General features: G+C 45.9%; 2 protein-coding genes across 2 annotated transcripts in view; both read left to right on the top strand.

The window, feature by feature from the left end:
• Positions 1 to 1744: 1744 nt before the first annotated feature.
• On the top strand, positions 1745 to 6917 carry LOC119576792 (trichohyalin-like). Its single transcript, XM_037924436.1, has one exon. It carries the CDS (start codon positions 1936 to 1938, stop codon positions 6892 to 6894), a length of 4959 nt encoding a protein of 1652 aa, XP_037780364.1. The 5' UTR covers positions 1745 to 1935; the 3' UTR covers positions 6895 to 6917.
• Positions 6918 to 7388: 471 nt separating this feature from the next.
• Positions 7389 to 21967, top strand: part of LOC119577278 — a 72988-nt gene continuing 58409 nt past the window's right edge. Inside the window, exons 1-5 of the mRNA XM_037925023.1 lie at positions 7389 to 7603; positions 7738 to 8099; positions 14602 to 14642; positions 20079 to 20234; positions 20573 to 20758. Coding sequence (XP_037780951.1) covers positions 7389 to 7603; positions 7738 to 8099; positions 14602 to 14642; positions 20079 to 20234; positions 20573 to 20758 — 960 coding nt within the window. The remainder of the gene's footprint in view (positions 7604 to 7737; positions 8100 to 14601; positions 14643 to 20078; positions 20235 to 20572; positions 20759 to 21967) is intronic.

The raw sequence follows: 21967 nt of genomic DNA, 5'->3' as shown, positions 1-21967 counted from the left end.
GGCCAATGGACTAGGCTTTCGGAAAGGAGGACAGTGACGCATTTAGGAGTTGCGATTAGTACTGATTAGTGATCATCAAACTTGCGCACTATCCCGATACGGAAGCTGATTTGAACGGAAACTGGTCTCGCTTTTAACTCGTGACGTCGCGTGGGGCTTTAGCTAAAAAGAAGTTTTAATTCGTTCGCTCACCAAAAAGCTTAAACAACACAATGTCGTCACATTGACTTGGGCAGCGTTGTCTCTCAGCCAATTTTTAGCTTGCATTTCTCATTGGTTAGCCAGCACACAAACGGCCATTTGGTTGTGCGTCTACACTGCGCCTCGGTCGTGCCTGAGTTTATGTTGAATTAATCTTTGATATGACACGACGTCTAGCCATTAACGATGATGCGACGAGAAATTTCGTAAATTAATTATTATATATTCATATTAATAATTCTTCCTAATAATTCATGTTTTTTATTATTGATGTTCTTGAAATCGTCTCGGTTGCCGTAAATTCCAGATTTTATAAGTTACGAAACGGCACTTGGGATCGTCATGACACTTACATAAGAGGCGAGGGAGGCGTCCACATGGCAGTCACGGGCCGTTTCAAAGACTTTTTGACAGCAAATATTTGACGCCTGAATTCTACCCCCTCCTTAGAAGTAGTGCTTACGAACCATAGATTCCTTATGTCTCGCATATAAAAGGTTACTGATACTTTATTTATAAATTGTTCATACCTTGCATTCGGATTTTTCGTAAGCTTGCGTGTATGGAACCATACATTATTGAATATGCTATAATGTATAACATTATATCGTAAGATGAAGATAGCATAGTTGACTGGATTCTGCATTTTACTACAAGAAATGTTGGAGCAAAATATAAAAGTAAAAGGATAAACGGATCCGTTCCGTGCTTGAGGGACTGCGTGGAGGGCCGTAAGGACAGGTGGGTAAGGTCTGTGAGAGAATGGGCAGGCCGGGCCGGGGGGGAGTATCAGGAAGGTGGGGTAGGGAGGCGGGGTATGGTGGGCAGGCAAGACAGCGGTGCCACGCGCTATTTTCAACTACTGGTAGAGTGCCGAGCATGCCTGGCACCTCAGTGGCCCTCCGTCCTTCGCTGCCTCACCTCGGCACTCCGGGCCTCTCTGATGGTGACCCTACCTGACCTCGGCCGCGCTACCAGGTCATTCTAATTTTTTGTGTATTTTTGTGATACAGTGATTAGTTTAATTACGAGTGAGAGGGCGAGTAAGCCCCACGCCGACAACTCATTTTGGGGAATTTAAGTGAAAGTGGATCCGTGTTTCGAGTGAGTATTGTGTAGAAAAAAACATGTGTGGCTTGAAGACTTGGGTGGCGGCAGTGGCGAGGCAGGTGCCGGAGTGGCTGCCCGCCCTGCCCGACTGGAACCTACCCGCCCTCAACCTCCACCTCCCGGAGTGGAACTTGCCCAACTTAGCGGAATGGAACTTCGGAAACCTTCCTGCGTGGGGCATACCTACGCTTCCCGCATGGGTGTACCCGTCGCACGTGCGGGGGTGCGTGCGCGAGCTCGTGTTGTACGTGTGGGTGGTGTTCATCACCTTTCTGGCCGTGAGGGAGGACCCCGCGCGGGAGCAACTCGTCGAGGAGGAGCACCCGGCGGGGGAGGTCATCGTCGAGGGGCTGGAGGAGGTGGAGGCGCAGGCTCGGGACACGAAGGCGATTTTAGAGGAAGAGGAGGAGGAAGACGCCGAGGAAGAGGCGGAGGAGGACGAGGAAGATGGCTGGGGTCTTGGGAAGAGAGGCGGCCTTACGCGATACCCAGGCTTTGAAAACCTATTAGATCAGCCGCCCACCGCCGCCCCGCCCCCGCAGCCCGTCCACAGGACAACTCCTCTCTCGCTCTTCTCCCAGCCCGTCGGTAAACAGGGTGACCTAAAGGAGAAACAGGTAAGCGATGAAGGAAAAGATGAAGAAAGTGAAGGTAAAGCTGCTGTTGATGACGAAGAAAAAGACATTTTGTGGCAGTCGCTCCTGGCGCGTTATGCAGCGGACGAAAGGGAGAGACGGCGCAGCATGGACGACGACACGGAGCAGGAGCCGCCCGAATACGTCGGCACCGCGGAGGAGATCGTCCAGAGATACGCTGCAAAGTTCGAGTTTCCAGTTACGAAGGAGGAAGATGAATCAGCCGAAGTCTCAGCAGAAGAGTTTACCGCGAAGCTTGGTCGTCGCCTGGAAGGAGTATCTGGCCCGCCTGGAAGAGGACACCGATATGCAGGCCGACGCCAGGACGCAGCCGACAGTGCAGGAAGGCCCTGTCGCCACGGAAGACGGGCAAGAAGAGGTGATTGCTAAAGATCTTGAGGAAGAGGAGGAAGTAGTTGAAAAACTACAGAAAGTCCTGAGCATCAAGGAGAGGTTCCTAAATTTCAGGGAGGATGAGGTAAAGGACATCAGAGAGGTCGAGGAAGAGGCTGCTGTGAAGGAAGATGAGGACATTTGCGAAAAGGAAAAGGAAAACTACATGTTTACTCTCAGTGAAGAACAGGACGACTACCCTCTTGAAGATGTCCCTTTGGAAACTGAAAAAGAGAAGGATTCCAGTGTTCTCGACACCCTCCCTGGAGCACTGAAACGAGTTTCTGAGGTGGTCAATCTAAAGAAAATGTCAGCTTCTGAGACAGAGCAAGAAAAAGTAAGTGACGATGTAGACGAAAAAGAGCTAGTAGAGACAGTACCTGAATTAACACAAGATGAGCAAATGGGAGACAGCATAGAGTCGAAAGCAGAAAGGAAGGAAAGTGAGGTTACTGTACGAGAGAAACAAACCCACGGCGTAACAGTAAGGCTGAGTGGCATTGTTGTTGAAGAGGAACCCGGGGACGATGACCTCCTGGAAGAGGAAGCTGAGGTATCTGATTCAAAAGAACTGGCTGAAGAGGCCCTGGAAACATCAGTCGATGCAGAAACGGCAGGCGAGGAAAAAGTAAAGATACCTGAAGTCAAGTTCGAGGTCGAAGAACTCGAAGAAAAGGTCAAGATTGAATATGAAGAGATTGACGAATTAGATTATGAGGAGTTGAAGTCAGAAAATGAAAAGGCAGATATATTGGAGGTGGAACTTGGACTAGCAGATGAAGGTGCCAAAGTAGAAACATTACAAGAAGAGAAAGATGAAGGGGTGAAAGCAGAAGAATTGGAAGTCGAACAAGGGGAGGAAAAGGTAGAAGAGGGAGAAATGGAGATTGAGCATGCAGATGAAAAGTTAGAAGTAGAACACGCTGAAGAAAAAATTGAAGTGGAAGAAGAGGAAAAGGTGGAAGTGGAACATGCTGAAGAAAAGGTAGAAGTAGACCATGCTGCAGAATCAGCAACAGTGGAGGAGGTTAAAGTGAAAAGAGCTTTAAAGGCAGAGGTGGAAGCAGAAGAAATGGAAGAAGTTTATGCCGAAGAGAAGGTAGAAATAGATGCAGAAGAAAAGATGGAAGTAGAGCATGCAGAGGAAATGGTAGAAATAGAGCATGCAGAAGAGCTAGCAAAAATAGAAGAGGTTGAAATAAAACGAGCTTTAAAGGCAGAAGTAGAAGCAGAGGAAATGGAGGAAGAAAATGCTGAAGAAGAGGTAAAAGAGGAGGCAGAAGAAAAATTGGAGGAAGAACATGCTGAAGAAAAAGTGGAGGCAGAGCATGCTGAAGAAGTGGCGAAAGTGGAAGAAATTGAGGTAAAACGAGCTCTTAAAGCTGAGGTAAAAGCCGAAGAAATCGAGGAAGAACAAGCTGAAGAAAAGGTAGAAGAAGAGGCAGAGGAACAGGTTGAATTAGAACATGCGGAGGAAAAGGTGGAAGTAAAGCATGCTGAAGAATCGGCAATAGTGGAGGAGGTTGAAATAAAGCGAGCATTGAAGGCAGAAGTAAAAGCTGAAGAAATGGAGGAAGAACATGCTGAGGAAAAGGTAGAAGTGGAACCTGAAGAAAAGGTAGAAGAAAAACATGCTGAAGAACAGGTGGAAGCAAAACATGCTGAAGAAATAGCAAAGGTTGAGGAGGTGGAGGTAAAGCAAGCGAAAGCAAAGGAGGAAGTTCCTGATATCGATAAAAGTGCAGAAAAACCGACGGTAAAGAGCCGCTGGAGAAGAAGAGACCTCGAAGAAACAGGAACTGTTCGTGATTTCTGGGAAAAACAAAAACCTCTTGGAGAAGCAGCTGCTGTTGAGGCTTCAAGAGGAAGATTTAAGACTAAGAAAGAAAAAGAGGAAATGAGAAAACTAGAAGAAGTTGTACCAGTAGATGACTTTTGGGGTGTTGAAGAATCAGAGAAAGACACAAGCAAGAAAACCGCACAGGAGCCCCTGGCAGAGGGAGTTGCATCTGAAGCCGTGCCGTCCGGGCTTTGGGAAGATGATACAGACTTGAGGATTGGAGATAGAATAGATCAGCGGACTTCTGCATTGTTAGAAACGAATTTAGATGCTCTTACAGTGGACCGCTCTCCTGATGAAGATATGAGGGAGGCAGCTGAGGACAAGGATATATCTCTAGGTAGTGAAAGTCCTATTCTTCCCGCTGCAGAAGAGGCTGAGGATTATCTTGCCGAGATTGAAGACCTGCTTGTAAAACCAAAGCAGAGATTGCCAGGTAAGTCACTGCATGAAGAGGATGAAATGCAAGCAAAAGCTACTACAGACCCTCTTCTGGCAAAGTATATGTCAATGCCCGCAAGTCTCACGAAAGACGAGGAGGACGAACTTCGTAAATATCTGTCAGAGCATGAGGAGACTGAAGAGCTTGACTTAGAAAAATTTATGACTATGCCACACACATTAACCGATCAGGAGCAAAAGGAGCTAGAAGAGGCAGTGAAAGAGCACCAGAGTGTGCGGGAGATGGAGCGACATGGCCTGGAACGCTTTTTGAAGATGCCGGTGGGTCTGACTGAGCAAGAATTACGGGAGTTGCAAGAACTGGAGGAAGGAGAAGACGATGATCAGGTCTTCGAGGACACAGAAGGAGACAAGTTTGATGACTATCTGTCAATGCCAGTGGGTCTGACAGAGGACGAGGAACGGTTGTTGCATGAAGGTGACGAGGATAATGAGTTTGAAAATGAAGAAGAATACCGACAGCACATCAAAAGCAAGTTCTTGCAGGAATTGGAGGAGGATGCTTATCGTATGGCTATGGAAGATGATGAATATGGATATGAGGATGAGGATGAGTATGATGATGAATATGAGTATGATGACGAATATGACGACGAGATGGATATGGAAGGAGAATATGTTATGGTAGAGGATGAAGGCCAGGAAGGTGCTGCAGCAGTTGCACCTGGCACAGGCGCTCATCCCACTGGCGCTCCTGCAGTAGCACCTATGGTGGACGAAGCAGTGAGCACAATGGACGAGGATGAACAAAAGAAGACGAAGAAGAAGCTCTTTTCGTTCTCGAAGAAAGAGACGTCCCCAGAGGAGACACCTGGGACGCAGACCAAGAAGTTTTTTCATTTCGGCGGCCTTGGAGCCAAAAAGAAAAAGGAGGATCCTGAGCCTCCACATAGGAGGTTTGGAGGAGGCGGCGGCGGTGGGGACTCCTTCACGGCTGCACTTTGCACTATTACTAGCAAGGTCAAGGGGCAAATTGCAGAATTGCATTTACCTTCCAAAACTACATTAAGAGATAGAGTCCTTATGAGCAAAAAGCCATTTCAGTTTGTTAAAGAAAATATTTCAAGTCAGAAGAAAGGCAATAATGAACTGACAGAACCTGGGGCTGAGAAAGCACTTGTAGACATATCAGTGGTTACTCATCTGCTAGATGAGAAAATGAGTATTGCAGCAGCAGGTTCCGAGAGTATAGAAGGCACTGAAAGGCTAGAGGGTAAAGATTTGCTAGAAAATAAGGAAAGTGCTGCTGAAAAAATAGAGAAATTAGAAGCAAGTAAAGAACCCATGACTGCTGAGTCAGTGAGCGGCAGTTTACCGTGCCCCATGCCAGAGATCATTATAGGTGATGGTGATGAGGAAATAGATGAAGAAGTAGCTAGTGTATTTATGCAGGATTTGGTGTCTGAGACAGAACAACAGCAGGTTGTTCTGCCTGAGGGTGTTGAGCCTCTAAAAGGTGGCAGAAGTCCCTTTGATCATGAAGAAGAATTCTGGCGGCAGTGGAAAGATGAAGAACAAGCATCTGTGGCCCAAGAGAGAGATTCTGCTTCTCCTTGGGAAATGCACCATCAGGCTGACCATCAAGGTGTAACTTCATCTGAACAGGAAACCAAGCCCGACAATCAGCAAATTAATGCTTCAGATAAAATGCACGAATCTGTAGGAGAAGATTTTATTCATGAGGATGTAAGAGATTCTATCTCAGAAGAATTGCAGAAAACCACATCAGAGGAGTTACAAGAATCTACCCCTGAAGATTTGCTATACAGTACTTCTGAGGAACTGCAAGATACAGTTCCAAAGAAAGTACAGGACATTTCCGTGCAGGAGGATTCTCTGTCTGAGAAGTCAGAAACTTCCCCTGATATGTCTCATGGCTCCTTATCTGAGAGAGTAGAAGACAGTATGCCAACGGATTCCATGTCTGAGGAGAAGCTAAAAACTCCTGACAGTATCCTTGAGTATATGGAAACTACTGTACAAGATGTCACTCGAGATGATCCAAAACAAGAAGAAGGAAAGCCTGAACACTTTAGCCAAGGTGAGGACTCCACCAGTAAAGATGTGCAAGATTATTCGAGTAAGCTGCAAGAAAATACCAGAGAGGAACTTCAGGACTCTCTTTCAGAAGATCAAATCTCTACTCCAGAAAGTTATGAGGACAGTCTTTCTGGAAGGTTTCAGGATACCACCCCAGATGAATCACAGAATGCTGTTGATGTGAAAAGTCAGGAGTCAAGGGGATCTTCATGAATCAAGATCTGAAAAGTTACAGGAGATCACTATGGAAGAACAGTATTCGACCTCAGATGATCAAGTTTCCACACCTGAAAAATATCAAGATGCTCTATCAGATGAGGCACTGAAATCTGTGTCTGAAGAAGCACAAAGCTCAGTACGTACAGATGTAATTGATACCACACAAGCTAAAGCAGGAGATACTGCTTCTGATAGTAGTCCAGAGATTTACAGCTCACTTTCTGAAGGACTGCATGACACTTCAGAAGAAGCAGAAAAATTGAAAGATCCCTCTTCAGAAGAGACACGCAGTTCCACCTCTGAAAAACTGAGCGATATTACTCCTGAAAAGACTTACAGCTCCACTTCTGAGGGTGGCCTTACCCCAGAGGAAATACAGAGTCTACCTCTGAAGAACCCCAAAAAAGACTCCTGAAGGACACAGCTCTATCTCTGAAGAACTGTGTGAAGAGTCACTTAGTTCCACCTCTGATGGACTGCATGATGTTATGCCAGAGGAGGTACATACCTCTGTTTCAGATGAACTAAAAAGCAGTTCTACATCAAATGAGCTCCATGATACCACCCCTGAAGAGATGGAGACCTCAACTTCAGAGGAACAAGTTTCAACACCTGAAAAATTCCAAGATGCCCTCACAGAGGACCTGCAGGATTACACCCCGGAAGAAGTAAAGAACTTGTCCTTTGAAGAACAACATGACATGTATAAAGGACTAAGATCTGTGCATGACTCTAGCCATGAGGACCTACAGGATTCTTTTTCTGAACATTTGCCAAGCTCAATATCTGAGGATTCCAAGAAGGATATGAAGGAGGATACACAGGGTTCCACTGAAGACACCAGAGCTCTACTCCAAGTGAGCTAATCTCAAGCCATGAAGTACTGGATTCTTCTGCCTCTGAAAAGCTGCGGGAATCAGCATCAGATGAACAAAGCTCTATACCCGAAAAAGTACAAGAATTCAAAAAGATACAGGATTCCACTTCAGAAGAACAGATTTCTGAGTCTGTTTCAGAGGAACAAGCTTCCACACCTGAAAAGTTTCTGGATGCTCTCTCAGATGAAATACAGGATGTGATTATCAAAGAACTACAAGGCAGTGAACAAAAGTGTAGCCTAGGAGGAGGTATAAATCAACAAGAACTTCAGGGTTCTACTACTGAGGAACTACAAGAAAGACTGCAGGATTCAGAATCAGGTAAGTTACAGGAAATTACTTCTAGGGAACTACGAGATTCTCTCCAGGAAGATTTGCAGGATTCAGTCCCAGATCAGGTACAGCACAGTACTCCTGTGGAACGTCAAGTATCTCTCCATGAACTACAGGAGTTAGAAGAGTTTAGTACTGAAGCACTGCTGGATTCAGTGTCAGATAAATTACAGGACACCACTGAGGAACTGCAAGATTCTAGCCCTGAAGAGCGACAGGATTCATTTTCTTTGCAGGACATTACTCCAGATGACAGGTCTACCCCAGAAGAGTTTCATGACACCACATCAGAAGATATCCAAGATTCTATTTCAGAAAAGATTTTTGAGTCAGTGCAGTTACAGGGTACTATTTTAACAAAGTTAAAAGACACCACTCCAGGGGAACTGGAGTACACCTTTGCAGGAGAAGTTTTAACTCCAACTAAGTTAGATGACAGCTTCTCAGATGAGTACACTACACCTGATGAAATGGAGGAATCTTCTCCTGATGAGGGTGATGGGGAAACAGCGAAAATGCATAGAGATATCCCCATAAAAATGAAGGGAGTTCCTCCTGAAAATATGCAGGACTTCGCAGAAGGACAGCCGCCCATTATGCAAAGAGACTTGCTGGAAGGGCATTTATGTGGCTTTCAGATCATTACTTCAGAAGAATTACAAGAGGTGAAAATGATACAAGAAGTAGACCAAACAATTAAGTATGGGCAGTTGCAGGATGTTAAACACACAGATATCACTCTGGAGAACCTCACAGATAAAGAACTACAAAGGGTTATAGATGAAGACCTACAGGACAGTGCTTCTGAAAAGCTAGAGGATATTACTCTTGAAGAGCTGCTTGACATTACGCATGAAGACCTCCAAGAAGTTATATGTGAAGAACTGCACGAAATTACACCTGCAGATCTACAAGCTATTACATCGGAAGAACTTGAGCAAGATGTCCAAAAACAAGTGGGTGTAGCAGTTAAGGAAGTGGAGGCCATTTCTACTGAGGTACTAGCGTTTGCAGATAAGGGACTAGAGGATGTTTCACGAGGAAAAACAGATATTTCACAGGAGGAAAAAACGGAAAAACAGGATGAGATGGAAGATGTAAGAGCTGAGAAACTAATTGATAATAAACCAGTGGATCACCAGGGTGTTACACCCAAGGATGTTGTACCCAAGGGACTAGAAGATGTTGCACCTAAGGAATTACAGGTACCACGGGATATTAAAGAATTATCAGTTTTTACAACTCAGTACTTCGAGTGTGTCACACTTGAGAAAAAAGAGGGATTTACACTCGATGAAACAGAAGAATTGCATGATGTTACGTCAGAACTTGATGTTACACATGAGGTATCACAGGAGTTTACAGATAAGCTAGAATTTACACCAGAGGAATCAAAAGATAAGGTAGGAGTGGGTGCTGCACCTGATGAGCTGGAAGAAGCTATATCTGTGAAGTCAGAGGGCCTAATATCTGATGAAATAGGTAGTATTACACCAAAGGAACTAGGCACTGCAACAGAAGATGTGGATTTTGAACTAAAATATGTTACACAAGTGGAAACAGGTGATATAAGTCAGGAATTACAAGGTGTTACACCTGAAGATTCAGATGTTGTTATCCCAAGGGAACTGCAGGCTGCTTCACTTACAGAGTTACAGGGCCTTGCACATGAATTGCTGGACGAGAAACCAGAGGCTGGTATACAGGAGGAATTATGGGATATCAAAATTAGCAAACCAAGAGATGTAAGAGACGAGAAGTTATCAGAGAAACAAAAGGATATAACTCCAGAACAATTGCAGGTTGGTTCACCAGAGGAATCACAGGATCTGACACCCAAGAAAGCAGATGTTATACCAGAAGCATTAGAGGGTGTTGTACCAGAGGAACTGGAGGATGTTACGCCAGAGGAATTGCATGTGACGTCTGAAGAATTGCAGGAAGTTAAAGTTAAAGAATCGCGGGATGTTCCTGAGGAAGAAGAAGAATCAGAAATTGCTGTTTACGAGAAACTAGATAAAATTACTTCTGAAGAACCAGAAGGTATAACACCAGAAGAAGCAAAGGGTATAACATCAGAAGTACCAGGTGGTATAACACCTGAAGAACCAGAGGGTATAACACAAGAAGAACCAGAGGGTATAACACAAGAAGAACCAGAGGGTATGCCACTTGAGGGGCCAGCGAGTATAACAGAAGATTCAGAGGGTATAACACCAGAAGAACCAGTAGGTACGCCACTTGAGGAGCCAGAGAGTATAACAGAAGATTCAGAGGGTATAACACCTGAAGAACCAGAGGGTATAACACTTGAAGAACCAGAGGGTGTAATACCAATAGAACCAGAGGGTATAACACCTGAAGAACCAGCAAATATAACACCTGAAGAACCAGAAAGTATAACACCAGAAGAACCAGAACATATAAAACCAGAAGAACCAGAGGTTATACTACCAGAGGGGCCAAAGGGTATAACAGATTCAGAAGGTGTAACAACAGACGAACCAGAGGGTATAACTGAAGAACTAGAGGGTGTAACACCAGAGGAACCAGAGGGTATAACACCAGAAGAACCAGAGGGTGTAGCACCTGAAGAACCAGAGGGTATAACACCTGACGAACCAGAGGGTATAACGCCTGAAGTACCAGAAGGTGTAACACCAGAGGAGCAAGAGAGTGTAACAGAAGAACCAAAGGGTGTAACACCAGAAGAACCAGAAGGCATAACACCAGAGGAACCAGAGAGTATAACAGAAGATTCAGAGGGTGTAACACCAGAAGAACCAGAAGGCATATCACCAGATGAACCAGAAGGCATAACACCAGAAGAACCAAAAGGTTACCACCAGAGGAGCCAGAGAGTATAACAGAAGAACCAGAGGGTATAACACCAGAAGGTATAAAACCAGAAGAACCAGAGGGTATAACACCAGAAGAACCAGAGGGTATAACACGTGAAGAACCAGAGGGTATAACACCAGAGGAACCAGAGGGTTTAACACCAGAACCAGAGGGTATAACACCTGAAGAACCAGAGGGTATAACACCTGAAGAACCAGAGGGTATAACACCTGAAGAACCAGAGGGTACAACACCAGAGGAACCAGAGGGTATAACACCAGAAGAACCAGAGGGTATAACACCAGAAGATTCAGATGGTATAACACCTGAAGAACCAGAGGATATAACACTTGAAGAACCAGAGAGTATAACTGAAGATTCAGATGGTATAACACCTGAGGAACCAGAGGTATAACACCTGAAGAACCAGAGGGTATAACACCTGAAGAACCAGAGGGTATAACACCTGAAGAACCAGAGGGTATAACACCAAAAGAACCAGAGGGTATAACACCTGAAGAACCAGAGGGTATAACACCTGAAGAACCAGAGGGTATAACACCTGAAGAACCAGAGGGTATAACACCTGAAGAACCAGAGGGTATAACACCTGAAGAACCAGAGAGTATAACACCTGAAGAACCAGAAGATATACACCTTGAAGAACCAGAGGTATAACAGAAGATTCAGAGGTATAACACCTGAGAACCAGAGGGTATAACACCGAAGAACCAGAGGTATAACACCTGAAGAACCAGAGGTTTATAACACCTGAAGAACCAGATGGTATAACACCTGAGGAACCAGAGGGTATAACACCAGAAGGTATAACAGAAGATTCAGAGGGTATAACACCAGAAGAACCACAGGGTATAACACCAGAAGAACCACAGGGTATAACACCAGAAGAACCAGAGGGTATAACACCTGAAGATTCAGAGGGTATAACACCTGAAGAGCCAGAAAGTATAACACCAGAAGAACCAGAGGGTATAACACCTGAAGAACCAGAGAGTATAACAGAAGATTCAGATGGTATAACACCTGAAGAACCAGAAAGTATAACACCAGAAGAACCAGAGGATATAACACTTGAAGAACCAGAGAGTATAACAGAAGATTCAGATGGTATAACACCAGGAGAACTAGAGGGTATAACACCTGAGGAACCAGAGAGTATAACACCAGAAGAACCAGAGGGTATGACACCAGAGGAGCCAGAGAGTTTAACAGTAGAACCAGATGGTATACCACCTGAGGAACCAAAAGAACTAGAGACAGCCGTCCCTGATGTTATACTGAAGGCAGAACCAGAGGATGCTGCACCAGAGAAACTGCAAAGGGTGACCGACACTGAAGAAACTGTGACAAAAGAAGTGACACAACTCGCGAGCGCCGAAGATGTGAAGACAGGAGAGAAATCAGTCAGTGTTACCGATCAACAAATAAATGAAGATGAAATATCATTAACTGATCAAGGAAAAGTAATTAGTGGAGATATATCAGAAACTGATTTAATGGAAAATGAACAGATGCAGGACAGTGAACAGTATGAAGTGACTGATGAGAGATCAGCGACTGATGAAGGACACCTTGTGATAGAGGACGAAAAAGAAAACAGTGAGAAGGGCGATTATGAAAGTGAACAGTCATCCAAAGATAGTAAACGACTGGTAGCTGATAGAATTTCAAAGACTGACGATGAGCGACAGGAAACTGACAATCAGCAAGTATCTGAAGATGAAGGAATGACTGACGATGGGAAGACAGTGAGTAGGGATGAACAAATGACTGACATTGACATTTCAATGTCTGAAAAACTGATGTCAGAAGACGAACAAATAACTGATTCAGAACAGGTTGCTAAAGACAAACATAAAACTGGTGACGAAAAGCAACTAACTGAATCTGAACGGGTAGCTGACAGTGAAAACCCTGTAACTGATTCTGAACAGATTGAGACTGAAGACGAACAAGTGACTGACGATAAGAAGGTAGTAACAGACCGTATAGTACCTAGAACTAGAGGCATTACCGACAAGTGTGTAGACAGTGTGAGCAGTGAGGAACACAAACCCGAGTCAGAAGTGAGCGAAATAATTGTAGACAAACAGGTATACCGCCACAAGGGAGGTGTTCAGGTGTCAGGTAGTGATAGCATTAGAATAGAATCATCAGAGGGTAGCAGCAGTCGTGCAAATGGCGGAGTTGTAACAAAAGGTGCCAGTGTCCCAGACAGAACGGCTGGGACATTAGTAAAACCTGACAAGAGCGGAACACGCACTGCTAGTGAGAGTGAGAAAGATGGAGAACCGTCAGATGAAGGAGCATCTGGATCAGCAGTTTCCTCCTCGGGGGGTAAAGGTAAAAGTGCTTACTAGGACGCAGCTTAGTCGCTAAAACTATGTAGCTGCGGCCGTAACTACGTGGCATTGTAACAAAGTATACTTCGTTAAATTAAGTGAATTTTTATTTGTTTAAACTAGTGACCATTTGCAAAGGTTCGAAATATTGCTTATAAAGGGTTTGTACTGAAGTGTGGTTGTTCGTCTATAAGATATAAGAACCTTGATTTGTCTTCATTCAAGACATCAAGCATTGTGTATGTACTTGGTTAGCCTTGTTTATGTTACATGGCCAGTGTAGTATGTTTTCACATTGCTACTTCTGTTACTGCATAGACAGTGTAGTTTTCCTTATATCTTTTCTATAGCATTATGATATTGGCCTGGTACCTGCTGTATTCAAACTTATTACTTAATTCACTATTTGTAAATATTAATAATTATTGTAACAGTTACGAAACCCAGTGCAAAGTAGTAAAAGCTACAAATTTTGCTCTCCGGAGATGGTCTTGATAACCTTCACTTGTTCAGTAATGGCAACGAAAGTAAATGATCTTTAAGATCATGAAATACGATCATGCAAGCGATAGAAATTATTTACAAAAAGTTTTGTTTCAAAGGAAGAGGAAAGACAGTGAAAGAAAGTGTATTAAGACCAAGCAAGTGCTCACAAAAGGGTTGTGTTCCCTCATTGTTTCCTTCGGTTTTCTTTTGAAACTTATCTTTGAACAATTATCAACTGACTAAAGTGGGGGCTTTGCAGTTTTGGGATTGACTGTTATGCTTTCTATATCTTCAGAGCTGATTTTTCTTAGTAATTCCTTGTACGCTCTTCTTTCTGAATGTTTACCTTTACCACATAAATTCTACATAAGTTGGATGTACTGTAATTTTACTTTTAATTCGTGTGGTGCTTGTTATTTTCCTGATGTACAGTGTGTGTGTGTGTGTGTGTATATGTATATATATATATATATATATATATATATATATATATATATATATATATATCCTTATCCTTTTATTGCGTTTATTGCGCAATGAACAACTCACATTCGTGAGAAAAAAATTGCCTCTAATCCTCACAACTTGACAGCAGTGACTGATCAAGAATCAGTAAGGAATACTCTCTAAATATGCTGAAATTTAATTCCAACCACCATTTCATTCGCTCAACACTTGGTCACATGATGCTGAGGAAGATTTTCATTATTGTCGAAGAATATGCCGACATTGTTTGTACTTTCTTTTTTGGGAACTAGTACTTCACAAGACAATCAGTAATAAATCATTCTCTGTTTCAGGTGCCACCATGTCAGATGTGGAGGAAACAGCAGAGTCCCCAGTAAGTATTAGGCGGACGGAGCTACACTCCCTGGTGGAGGCAGACTCCCTAGAGTATGATGTCAACACTAACCTGCCCCCTGGCCTAATCCCCCCAGTCAAGACCTCACCTGGGGGCGTCAATCCCACCCTTCAGGAGATAATTGAGGCGGAACTAAATGCACGTTTTTGTCAGCCTGATTCCCTTAGAGTCACCATCTGCACCATCCTCTCCCCCTCCCCATTCCTCTATCATCAGCTGCGATTCCATTGAACCGCTCCCCTCACCCTCAGCCACTCAACCCTTAAGTCTCGATTCCCTAACATGTGAAACTTCAGGCCAAGATCCCCTTTCTGGAATGGAGGTTGAGAGTGGCATTGACATGCTCTCACCGACTAAACTAGATGACCTAAGTAACCCTGACTCCCTGGAATCCTCTTCTGACTTGCCCGGTTCGCCCCCAATCCCTTGTTCCTCTCCTGAGCCTGATGTGCTCTTAGATGAAAGAAGACATGCTCACTCCCTCAGTAGGGAAGCACCAGAGAGCCAGACCCTCACTAGGTTCAGGAATGAAGATCCTGCTCAGAGTCACAGCCAAACATCTGTTCACAGCCATATTGAAAGCATAAGCCAAGAAACTGCTCGTAGCCTTAGCCAGGATTCTATCTATACTGGACATGAAGTTCAAGAAAGTGCCCATAGCCTTAGCCAGGCTTCCATCCAAAGCCAAAGCGAGACCCAGGAAATTGCCCACAGCCTCAGCCAGGCCTCCATTCGAAGCCAAAGCGAAGCCCCAGAAATTGCCCACAGCCTCAGCCAGGCCTCCATCCGAAGCCAAGCGAAGCCCCAGAAATTGCCCACAGCCTCAGCCAGGCCTCCATCCGAAGCCAAAGTGAAGCCCCAGAAATTGCCCACAGCCTCAGCCAGGCCTCCATCCGAAGCCAAGTGAAGCCCCAGAAATTGCCCACAGCCTCAGCCAGGCCTCCATCCGAAGCCAAAGCGAAGCCCAGGAAATTGCCCACAGCCTCAGCCAGGCCTCCATCCGAAGCCAACGCGAAGCCCAGGAAATTGCCCACAGCCTCAGCCAGGCCTCCATCCAAAGCCAAAGCCAGACCCCAGAAATTGCCCACAGCCTCAGCCAGGCCTCCATCCGAAGCCAAAGCGAAGCCCAGGAAATTGCCCACAGCCTCAGCCAGGCCTCCATCCGAAGCCAAAGCGAAGCCCCAGAAATTGCCCACAGCCTCAGCCAGGCCTCCATCCGAAGCCAAAGCGAAGCCCCAGAAATTGCCCACAGCCTCAGCCAGGCCTCCATCCGAAGCCAAAGCGAAGCCCAGGAAACTGCCCACAGTCTTAGCCAGGCTTCTGTCTCTAGCGAAAGCAAGACTCCAGACATTGCACACAGTCTCAGCCAGGCCTCCATCCATACCCGAAGTGTAGTGGAAGATATTGCCCAGAGTCTCAGCCAGGCCCCCATTCGAACCCAAAGTGAAGTCCCAGAAATTGCCCACAGTCTCAGCCAGGCCTCCATACCATACCATACCAAAAGTGATGATAAAGAAATTATCCAGATTATCAGCGAGGTCTCCGCCCATGACGAAGATAAAGCCCCCAAAAATTTCTCCTAATCTCTTATGCAGTCATGAGAGTGATATGCTGCAAAGCCAGGATGATCAAGACTCTCTTCGTAGTATCAGCCATTCCTCTGTTCAAAGTGACCAGTCTCCTCTGAGACATAGTCAGGGTTCTAGCCATAGCTCTCATCGGAGTGAGGAAGCTTACTACAGCGTAAGTGAGGAGACCCACAGCCAAATGTCCCTGCAAAGTCAAACGACTTTACAGACCTTGAGTCAGATTTCCCTGCAAAGTCAGAGTCATATATCTCTGCAAGCTAGAAAGCTTGATGAGGATGCTATCTCACAGAAGACCAAGGATGAGACAGTGACTGAAAGCCCATTACCTTGCTATGACCTACGCTACCTCAATGACTCCTCAAGTGATGTTTATCCTTCCCCAGGAACATCAAACTGTTCCTTGGCTCCGAGCTCTCCTCGCTCCTTGGATGACAGTTCACCTCTGTCATCTATATCATCTAACCAGCTTGTACCTCCCAGTACGGCTCAGGCTACAACTCCCAGTACTCCACAGTCCTTAGCACCCAGCACTTCTCAGCCTGTTACTCCAAGCACTCCAAGATCTATGGCTCCTGTTACCCCGCATCCCTTGACGACCATTAGTCCAAGGTCATTGATTCCCAGCTCTCCCCAGCCCGTGGCTCCTGGAACACCTCAGCTGGCACCGCGAAGCATAACCCATTCTTTGGCTCCAGGTCTTCCTGGTCCTTTGGCACTTGACTCTGAAATATCCATATCATCTGACTCTATAGGTCGTGGTTCTGCTCGACCCATGGTTCCCAGTACACTGAGGATAATGAGTCCAATTTCTTTAACAATCAGCACACCTAGATCTGCAGCTCCCACAGACTTAATGACTCCCAGCTCGCCACGCTCCTTCGTTCCAAGCTTGCCCCTCACCCCCAGCTCCCTTCGATCCATTGCTCCCGCGGCATCTGCGACCAGAAGCTCTCCTGGCACCCCCAGTTCCTCTCATACATCAGTACCTACCAAGCCAGAAACAGACACAAGCTCATCAGTAACTGCATCTTCAGCCTTTGTGCAAGCTCCTTGCCCTGCGCCAAGGGCATCACTGAGTCGCACTCCCTCGTCCAAGTCCTCAATCTCTTTCCCAACACCTGCTTCCCTCTCACCTTCCACGCCCTCCTCTCATGCACCGCGCTACACAACTCCTCCCGAATCCCCAGGTGCCACTAGGTCATCCTCTGCGCTTGTCTCTCCGGCAGGATCTGTCCCTTCCCTGACCCCTGATTCACCTCAGATCCCTCAGTCCCCACACCCGCTAGGTTCCCTAAGAGTCATTGGATCCCCCCAGGTCTTGGTCCCCCAAGCGACCCCCTTATTTCCCCCCCGGGCCGGCGCCCCTGCCACTTCCCCCAGAGTTACTAACATGGACCGACTGTCACCTAACACTGACGAGGACGCTGATGCTGCTGCTCGTGATGATGGTGGTGATTTTAGTGGTGATGCTGACATGTGTGATGATAACGGCGCCTGGAAGACCTATAGTGGTGATATTGGTGGTCTTGATGACGACCTGCACCCCGGTAGTGACTCTGACGTAAGTGTCCTTAACCCTCAGTATGGACGACTTCACACATTCTAGGGAACACCACACGGAATACACCACAGTATAATACAAGGACACCATAGGAACACCACAAGGTTGCCACGGGGTTATGCTCTTTAGAAAAAAACAGGTATGTCCGTATGCCCTCTAGAACACTCGGGTTTTGTTGAAGAGCACCAATAGCTTAGCGACGCAGATCTTGCGAAGCAAAAATAATGGCCGTTTCTTGTCCGGAAATGAAAAGGTTAAAAGTCATACAAGGGTAATATGTTCCTTTAGCCAGTATTTTTTTGTAAATCCAAAACCGTTAACTGCCAGATGTTTGGTCACTAATTTTTGACGTTCGTCCCTCAATACGCCGTTGCAAGTGCGGAGAATCCAGTTCTAGTGCAGATTTCATTTGCAGGAATAAAGTGAAAACAATTCCGTTATATTATGTAACTGTATTTATTTGCACACGCGCATACCCACACGCACGCGCACTCACACACACACACACACACACACACACACACACACACACACACACACACACACACACACACACACACACACACACACACACACACACACACACACACACACACACACACACACACACACACACACACACACACAGAGGCCTACATAAATATACATATGTATGTGTGTGCACACACGCACGCGCAAGCGCACATAGGCCTACATACATGTATATATGTATATGTATAGATGTGTGTATGGGTATATACATACATACATACACACTTGCACACACACACACACACACACACACACACACACACACACACACACACACACACACACACACACACACACACACACACACACACACACACACACACAATATATATATATATATATATATATATATATATATATATATATATATATATATATATATATATATATATATATATATATATATATGTATACATATACTTATAATGTGTACACACAGACGCGTGATAGTAGTCAGATTCCTTTAGTTTTAAGAATATGTTAGATAACCACATCGTCTTTGGAAGTCCCAATTATAAGAGTCACGAGCCTGCCCCGGCAGCCTTTCGCAAGGGACGCCTTTGCATTATCCTGCTGGCGAGTGAAAATCTCCCGGGACAGGTTTGGTGTCGGGTGTCATCCGCATGCGGCACCGCGCCGCTCCCGTAGCTATGATTGCCGGCGAAGCCCCGCCCACAGGCGTTCGCTGGGATGTGTTTAGTAAATTTAGCGTAAAGATGTTTGTGTCATAAGTAGCGAACGCAGTTAATACTTCGTGTGTATCAATATCGCCTCAGGTTTTGCTCAGCTGATGCGACAATCACATGTTTACTAACGCATTTATCATGGAAAAAATTGTTCAAACGCTAGTTATGTTAGTAATTACGTCCATACGTTTAGGTGTATAGCCATAAGTATATTCGTGTAAAAGTCAGTGTCACGTGCAAATATCTGTTTGTATTTGAATGAGTGTTCATACAAATTCGCAATTAGTGTGCACAATTAATGGCTACCAATACCATATGCACACATCGTACCTCGGCGTTATTTAAGACAGGTGTAACACAGGTGCGTCGCGACGCCGTAAACGAGCGGGGTTAATAGGAGTTTCTAGCACATCACAACACGTGCACATTTGCAAAGGAAAATGCAAGCGAGAATTGAGTGCATGCGCTTGCATTTCTTCATTTCACAGAGACACATGCCAAATACGCATCACACGAGGGTATACACAAGCAAGGAAGGCACGCCCACCATCATGAAAAAGTCCTGACATTATAAGATGCATGCTTATTAACAAACAACTAATGTACGTTTATGCATTTTAATATAATTTAAGGCGGAATGTACTGCATGCTATTTACACAGGTGCTGTACTGGCATAGTCTTGGCTGATTGTTTTGTTCGTGTTACGTTGATCATGACAACAATATTTGTAGCATTATCATTTGCTAGTATTATCGCATAGTCATTTTATTTCTTTATTAGTTGTTTCATTTCTTGATTTTAAGTTATTATTTCTTTACAAGGTTTTAAATTTAACAGAATCTTATTCTTTCGTTCTTTTTTTTTCTTTTTAAGTTCACGTTAATTTGCTCTTGACGGATATGTGACGTTACGCTAATAACACTCACCTGTTATGAGCGGCCGCAATTAATTCACTCACTTGGCCGATGACGTCACCTTTAATACCATGTGCTTCTTTCAATTTTTATTTCTGTAAACTAACTCTGTGGCGACTCCTGTGCGGCACAGATGGAGCAGAAGAAGCTGTACACCTTTAGGGAGTCGGAGGAGGAGGAGTTAGATGAGGAGGAAGAGAGGAACTTCTGGAAGGAAGTGGCCGAGGAGGAGGACCTCGACGTCAAGGACTTGGATCAGGAGATTGACTACACAGCCTTGATCGAGAAGGTAGGCCAGACCCTCGCCCTTTGGCCCTGGGGCATTCCTTCCCAGGGGCCGAGGAGGTAGGTACCCCCCCCCCACCAACAACAACAAATGCAAAAATATCCAGTTAGCTTAAACGTCCCGCACCAAGACTCTAGGTGCTAGTTGTAAGCCAGACCGAGGGACATTTTCCTGAGACGTTACTCAAGGAGGCCCTGAGGCTAAGTCATCTCTACCAAAGCTTCTCATTCTGCCAGAGTCACTAACTTTGTTGGTTTAAGAGAATTACACTGTTCTGGCCTTCCTGTGGTCGTTCTCTCCCGCCGTGACCTGCAGTGACCAGCATTACGTCCGCTTTTCAGGAGGAGACTGTCGAAGACGGAGACGAAGCCCCAATGGAGACCACAGAGGCGCCCGCGGAGAACGGCGTAGAACCCACAGACACGACAGAGAAGAAGAAAAAGAAGAAGAAATCGGAAGATGGCGAGAAGAAGTCCAAGAAGAAGAAGAAGAAGAAGAAGGGGGAATCCGAGAAGGAGAACAGAAAGGTAAGTGTTTGAGTCACGTGACCCGAGCTGCGTCGGGTCGTTCTGTGGAGCAGTGGCTCGGGGGGAGGGGGGTACAGCAGGTGCGGAGGCATGCCACAGCTGCCGCTCGGGCCGAAGCAGCTTCTCCAGAGCCCGGCGTCACAGGAGAACCGAAGATTGATCCAAGGTCACCAGATTGCTCAGGGTCAGCGGTCGCTACTCGGTCGCCTCTGCGCAGGATGTCGGTGACGTCACGAAGGAGGGAGAAGACGGTCGCAGCGCCTGCAGTCGCGCCGTGCCCGCCGCCGCCGCCACCGCTCCTTCCCGCTCCGCCGCTCCGGTCGATCACAGCCACACGCACCTCAGACGCTCGCCTTTCCTCACGCGCGCTCACTCACATGCCCTTTATACACCCACACCCCCTCCTACAGGAAATATCCGCATAGCCGTGAGTCCTTTCATACTTTAACGAACCCACACACACGACCACCGCGCCCGGCAGTCTTTCCAGCAGCTGTAGGGGGATCTGGACAGTGTCTCAGCCCTCCTGTGGCACAGTGTGCTGCCTGTCGATCTGTAGCCCTCGTTCGTGGCACCCAGCACGTGGCACCCCCGCGGGGGGCGCCATGTAAGGGTGGAGAGATGGTCAGGTCAGGTCGCAATGTGATGGAAGATCTGGATGTGTATTCCTGGCTGACGTCGCGTCCTGCTGAGCCGCCGAAGGTCCCGCTGCGCCCTTACACGCGCCCGCTCCTGCCCTCGCCGCCCGCCTGCTGCCCCTACTGGAGAAGGTAGGAGCCAGTGTCTCTGTGCCGGGGAGTGACACTCTTATACTGAGGATACTGAAGTCACGTGCTCCGTCCTCGCTCGCTCGTCACGCGTTGCTACACAAACAATCACAGTGACGCCTGAACACACGCACACAACACACACAATGACGCTTCAGAACCCGCTGGTGCCGAGTGTGACTCGGAAGCCGCGGTGATCCTGCGTCCGGATGGACACGATTTACTACACCGACCTTGGCGACTCAACGCTGGGTCACGCTACACTGATTCACATTTTCGTCTCTTTTTCTTTTTCTTTTTTTTTGCGAAAAGATGGTTATTTGTTCGTCTCATGTATTCCATTAATGCAAAGTGAATTGCACTGGGACAATTTCTTCTCTTAGAACACGCGCACAAAAATTACAATTTCACTTTTTTATTTAGAGGTTTTGAATATATTAGA

The sequence above is a fragment of the Penaeus monodon genome, chromosome 9 (assembly GCF_015228065.2).
Source record: "Penaeus monodon isolate SGIC_2016 chromosome 9, NSTDA_Pmon_1, whole genome shotgun sequence".
NCBI classification, from domain to species: Eukaryota; Metazoa; Arthropoda; class Malacostraca; order Decapoda; family Penaeidae; genus Penaeus; species Penaeus monodon.
Note: the sequence above shows the minus strand (reverse complement) of the source record. Positions and strands in the feature narration are given on the sequence as shown.

Coding starts and splice junctions, on each gene's coding strand:
- LOC119576792 (XM_037924436.1), top strand. CDS start 1,936: ATGAAGGAAAAGATGAAGAAAGTGAAGGTAAAGCTGCTGTTGATGACG.